We start from the raw sequence: 6,464 nt of genomic DNA on the forward strand, positions 1-6,464 counted from the left end.
TCTTTGGTGCCCAAATAGTGTACTTTCTTTGTATTTTGTCACATACTGAAACCCATGAATAGGATATCATATGATCCTCACACAATTTATTATGATTATGAAATGAAATCCTTAAATAATTAACTAAAGTGACATTACATTTTGACCCTGTTGTTACTAACAGAAGCCTCTTTAATCATTAGTAATCATCCATTCTGAAATGTATTTTTATTGTAGGAATCTTACATAAATGCTTACAGAGGAGGCAAAATGAAACTTGGACAACTTGACCAATGTTGTGAAACTATGTAAATATATTTTACAGTGTTTAAATAAAAATAAAATAAATAAATAAAAGAATGACAATATTATTTCAATATGCTGTTATAAAGACAGTGCTTAAGAGTTGACAATGGAACACTCATGTTGGCTGCTAGAAGTGAATTAAAAAGTGTCATAATGTTCTCTGTATATCTCTGTTTATATTACATATACGTAATGTACATATACTATTAAGATAAATAATAGATAATAATACTGCATGCAGTTATTAGATGGCTCATAACACACTAATGCAGCATTATTCATTACTTACAGATCAGATCTTAGCAGAGGCTAATCATTAATCATCAGAGGAAGTATTCTAGATATTATACTCTAAATCATAATGGGATATTAGAGGAACTGTGTGTGTGTGTTTGTGTGTGTGCGTGTGTGTGTCTGTGTCTCTGTGTGTGTGTGTGTGTGTGTGTGTGTGTGTGTGTGTGTGTGTGTGTGTGTGTGTGTGTGTGACGTGTGTGTGTGATGCTTGCATTATGCATTACGTACATAAACCCTCAGCAAAGCCTGTTTCCCTCTTTGTATTGGTAATGTGATGGTGTGTGTGTCTGAGGTTAATAGCTGGTCAGGGAAGGTTCCCACAGATGAGGAGGACAGACTGAGATTAAACTGGAACTGCTGGAGAATCACTGTTGCTATTTTCATCTCGCTGTACAGCGCATCTAGGGGACTATCCATCTCCCTCCCTCCTCCTCCTCCTCCTCCTCCTCCTTCTCCTCCTCCTCCTTCTTCTCCTTCTATTTTCCTTTCCTGAGTGCTTTGATTCGCAGCCCACCCAAGAGATGGAGGCAGAGAGAGAGAGAGAGAGACTACTGATAAAAGTGACAGAGAGAGAGGATACAGAATAGGGGACAGTGTGTGTGTCTTTGTGTGTGTGTGTGTGTGTGTGTGTGTGTGTGTGTGTGTGAGTGAGAGAGAGAGAGAGAGAGAGAGAGAGAGAGAGAGAGAGAGAGAGACGCCTACACCTTCTATCCTATTCTACTTAACACATACCTGCCTCCTCAGTGTACTACAGTGTCCCCACTATCTCTTGCAAAACACCTCTCTTTCCCTCCCTCTCTCTCTCTCAAACACACACAAACAGACAGACAGACACACACACACACACACACACACACACACGGGGGGTGGGGGTGTAAGAATGTGTGATCATATAGAAACATGGATAGGCAAAAAAAACATATTTTTTATACACTATATTTTGTTTTTATTCAAACAAAAGAACAAGGCTGTAAACAATCAGGTGTCTAGCATGTTCGCAACTGCGATCTGCACTTGTATTCTGTAAGTTACTTCTTTTGTGATGGGATTTTTGATCATGACCGGAGCTTCCTTTGCGACAGAAAACCGGAATTTCGTGGTCATAGTTCACTTCTCCAGGGAACATGTCGCTGTATCCACCATTCTGCATCACCACTTTGAAAGGAATTTAGCATTTTCTCTTCTGGGGCATACGAAAACGCAAATCCTGGTTAGTGAGCGTAATTCTATCAGGCACATGTTGGCGTGATATCCATTAGTGCCTGCACTAAAGTTGGAGAATCGGGGGACATTTTTTCAGAAGTGGACCACCTGAAGCCGCCCACATGAGTCGTAGCAGTCATCGCCCTTGTTAAAGGCTTCTCCTGTCGGACTCTTAACCTCCTGCCTTGGGGCTTTTCAGGATCCTGATGTTTTGGTTTGACCGGGGGCGGATTGGTCGAGAGCTGGTGTGGACTGATAGAAAACGCCAAACAGTGTCTTTGGGGACCCTGGGTATCCGTTACACGCACGTTTCCAGAGGCGCCAGTGGGCCATTCGACCCTGTTCTCGCGGGAGGCCATTAAATGGGCTTTGGTGCTGAAAGCCGGAGCCAGCCCTCCCCCGTAATTAAGTTGCATGGTGTGGGCGCCTTTCTCATCGAAGATACAGGTCGATAAATTATGAACGGTTGGTTGGTAAACCAACAAATCCACCGCTGCCGACACAACTTATTCCACCTGCTTGTGCAGAACAGGTGGTGCTATCACATCATTCATTAATCGATTTCGATTAGGCTTTCAGCAAACCCCCAAAAAACTTTTATTATAATAAAAAAGTTTCGATAAAACATATTTACACAATTGCATAAAATATTAACGTCGGCTTTTTTATAGCCTAATAACAACACTTTAAATCATTAGTCTACTATAGGCTTAGGCTAGTCTAAAATCGAGCGCTGCACTTATTTGCTGACCCAAAGAAGAGGAAGTGCTGTTTTTAAATTAGCATTTTACAGTGGAGTTCTTAGCCTACTGAAATTGTATTAATAAGTCTACTACCGTTTTTCTTGAACGCTTAAACTTAACTGGGCCTGTTAACTAAACATCCCAAACCATGACGCCATCTATCAAAAGATAGACACATTTCCCAAAACTATAAACACTATTCCCCGGTTTTATGTTGTTAAATCCATGGAAATTATTTTGCTGTATTATACGTTCCTTATCATTTTAATATTTTGACAGTATTCTACATTCTACTTTTTCACTGAAATTCAGTTTATTTTTCCACAGTACATTTAACTTTTTTGAAAATGTATACATGTGTTGTGTCTTTACATTGTGTTCAACGTGTAAAGAGGTCGCTCTGAAGGAAAGCGCTATTACTCAATGCAGTAACTGTCTTTTTATGGTAGTGTTTTGAATTGATCTCACCAGAGTGTAATGACTGTTGTTCATGTGTATTTAATGACTTTTGTGTGATGTCTGAGGGCAAAGTTTGGTTAAGATGTAAGATGTTTTTGAGTGGAGTCTGATTTTGACATGGAAGTTTGAAGTTTGTGAAGATGAGTGTGCATAATGAGTGAGCATAATTTCAATACATTTTTCCATTGTCATTTCTTTTACTTTTGACTTCTGAAGCGCTAAATAGATTTTTCAGAATAACTAGTATATTTTTAACATATTAAATCATATACATTATGAATTACAATCTGTAGTCTATAGAAGTTCAGAATCAAAATAAATTAAATTAACATGTCTCATTTCATTTAATTAATTTCACTTTAGTCTTTTTATCTTAGAATAATATTATATAAACCTCCACGCTTGCATACCGGTCTATATTTGCCACACACTGAAAAAAGGTTGTACTCCAGGTAAGAACGTTGGGTCTCAATAAAGGCAGGTGCCGAAGAACAATTACAATCACGCACGACGTTAGGAGCTCATTATAGATACTTATGACTTTAACATCTTTAATGAAACAAGCGAACTTTGTTGTCCAAATTAACTATCTCTTGCAGCTGAAAAAGTAAGTAAGTAAGACCCATGCCAGTACATACCCTCACACAATTTCTGGAGATAACGGTACCCTCCTTTGACTCGTGGTCACGCCCCTACCGCACGTTGAATAAATACTGGACTTGTGCTGGACGTGCCTCATGATATCTCTCATCCTCCGCCCGCACATGACTCGACAAACAGACGTCCCCTCCCTCGACACACATGTTCTGAAGCCGCGTGAGCACCGAATCTGCTCCTGTCATCCATCCCGCCCGCTCGGTCCAGCTAGCCATGTCTACAGGTTCTATCAGCGACGTCGACGACTTTCAGGATGCGGAGCTCTTGGATGGCCTTCTGAAGTTTGGGTCGGGGAAAGACTCGGGTGCCGAGGAAAGCACCGAGGAAAGCTCCAACTGTGAGGGCGCGAGCGCCCCAGAACATACCGGAACCGCCACATCAGCTAAACGAAGGAAAACGGCAACTTCGCGGAAATCAGCAAATAACGGTGTAGCTCACGAGGGCAAACAGGTCTCGAGGAATGCGGCCAACGCGAGGGAAAGAGCAAGGATGCGCGTGCTCAGCAAAGCCTTCTCGCGGCTGAAGACAACTTTACCTTGGGTGCCAGCGGACACTAAACTCTCAAAACTGGACACATTACGGTTAGCCTCCAGCTACATAGCACATCTCCGACAAATACTAGCCAGTGACAAATATGATAACGGATACATCCATCCTGTTAATCTGGTAAGAACACCACCTGTTGTTAAACCACGACACTTACAATTAGCCTACTCTAAAAAAAATGTTTGTCTACAATATAATACATGATTGTATATAATTGGTGGTTTTGTAACCGCCTACTCTAAAGATTACCCTGTATTATGCTAATGTACGCCTTTTTAGCTGTAGGCCTTCTTCAAAAAGGCCTATGTTCTGTAAGATCCTGTGTCTTAAAGCCCACTGTGCTGCTCGCCATACTCCGCCATGCATTGCAGGAACATTCTTTTAAAAACAAAACCTTTGCGAAAAAGGAAATTAACGAATGATAAAAGTATTTTGTCGTGTGTATTAGATACATATAGACAGATAAAGTATCTTACATCCCATTCTATGCTTGCAGACTTGGCCTTTCATGGTGGCCGGGAAGCCGGAAAATGAACTGAAAGAGATGCTCAACTCCACCCGATTATGTGGGACAACGGCATCCTGAGCTTTCCATGGGACTTTCCAAAGACTGGGACTTAATTTTCAAATTCTCTTCCTTCCTCTATTTTTGTTATCATCATCGTCAGCAGTGGCGCGTCATCTCCTTTGAAAGTGACACGAGTGGGAATAATTGAGGATTAACCTCACACGCATTCCCGTATGAAGAAATTATGATTTTATATTTAAGAATACGTATAATGGTCCCGCTGGTTCAGGACGTGCAATTTGTATGACTCTTCTCTCTATTTTTACTTGTTTGATTTCTATTGTTCATTTTCGTATTTGTAAACAAAGGTTTTCTGAACTCTTTTTAAAATGTACAGACAGTAGCTGCTTTTAATGCCATTGGTCTGCTTCTGTGACCTGCATAAACGACATTCCTAGTGTCTCCCTTTTAAAAGTAGAAATATTGCAAATAAAAGGTAATTGTATTCTTACAAATGATTTCATGCTCTGTGGACTTAATTCAACACGAACGTCTTTGATCCAGGAGGTTAGTGTGATTAATTCGTTTTGAGTTGACCCGATGGCCTTTGCTATCCATAGCTGTTTTCTTTTTCCTTCTTTTAGTTCGAATTTCTTGAAGACGTGAAGATCCTTTGCAGAAAGCAGTCTACTCGAATGAGAGATAAGAGTGGAGGCCGATTTGTTTTCTTACTGAGTAGAGGTAAACCTGCGTTCGGTGCACTGCGACGATATGCTTGCAATTAGTAAAACAAACAACTGCTATCACTTCCACAAGCTGATAATTAATTAGACAAAAACAAATCGCTTCAGCCCGGAGTCGGGAGTGATCCAATATCCTTTGACGCTGGAATAACAACGCCTCCTAAAAACCAAGTAAGCTATACCTGTTGGGAACTACACAGTGAGTAACGCGTTATGGACAGATCTCTCTCCCTCTGTCTCTCTATCTGTGTGTGTGTGTGTGTGTGTGTGCGTGCGCATTGTTTAAGGTCGGTCGATTCTTTGAAAACTGTAAATCTGCGCGAGACTGCTAATCCTGCTCCAGACTTGGTTGTTTAATTCCGCGGGGTTGTGACCGCGAGTGTTTACATTGCCTCGACAGATATTTATGCATCACTTCTTGAGCCTGCGCTGGGAATGGGAGTAGCCCCTAACGAGAGGTAGCCTTGCTTTACCACGGTCCTGGATCCGCGTGTGTTCCTGTCGTGGTGAGTGTAGCCTACAAAAATAAAAGCCCCCGCATTCGGACGAAAATGGGAAAAACCTTAAACGAGAACCGAGTAGCACAGAGAGAGGCCCTGGGCCGCCTCTAATGGCGTAAGACCATAACAAACTCGTCGCCATTTATCATGGAGTAGTGTTATTGTAAGGAGTGCTCTTTCGACGGATTCCGTCAGCGCATTTTACAGGACAATCCAGTACATATCTTTCACATGAGGCCATACTTTGAGTCGCTTCTGAATACACGTTTTGTAGTTCCCAGGTCTAGTTCAGCAGTCATAGATTTACGTCTTTGACATTTTCAACCTTTCTAATTGCATAATAACCACTACACATGGCTGTTCGAACTAAGTGAATACCAAGTCTGGGAAATAGGCTACTGTTAAATAACAGGCTACCTTGGGTTGATTGGCATAATGTGACTATGCGAGCTGGATTGTCAACTGTCATTTTCTGCCAAGGATAAATCAATAGCGTGCTGACTCAGTACCCTTTCTGGGTCAGTGT

General features: G+C 41.3%; 1 protein-coding gene across 1 annotated transcript; it reads left to right on the plus strand.

Annotated features, from left to right (window-relative positions):
- Nucleotides 1-3,702: 3,702 nt before the first annotated feature.
- On the plus strand, nucleotides 3,703-5,213 carry tcf21 (transcription factor 21). Its single transcript, XM_012821203.2, has 2 exons — nucleotides 3,703-4,307; nucleotides 4,684-5,213. Exons 1-2 carry the CDS (start codon nucleotides 3,855-3,857, stop codon nucleotides 4,771-4,773), a joined length of 543 nt encoding a protein of 180 aa, XP_012676657.2. The 5' UTR covers nucleotides 3,703-3,854; the 3' UTR covers nucleotides 4,774-5,213.
- The last annotated feature ends 1,251 nt before the right edge of the window (nucleotides 5,214-6,464 follow it).

The sequence above is a fragment of the Clupea harengus genome, chromosome 15 (assembly GCF_900700415.2).
Source record: "Clupea harengus chromosome 15, Ch_v2.0.2, whole genome shotgun sequence".
In the NCBI taxonomy this organism is placed as follows: Eukaryota; Metazoa; Chordata; class Actinopteri; order Clupeiformes; family Clupeidae; genus Clupea; species Clupea harengus.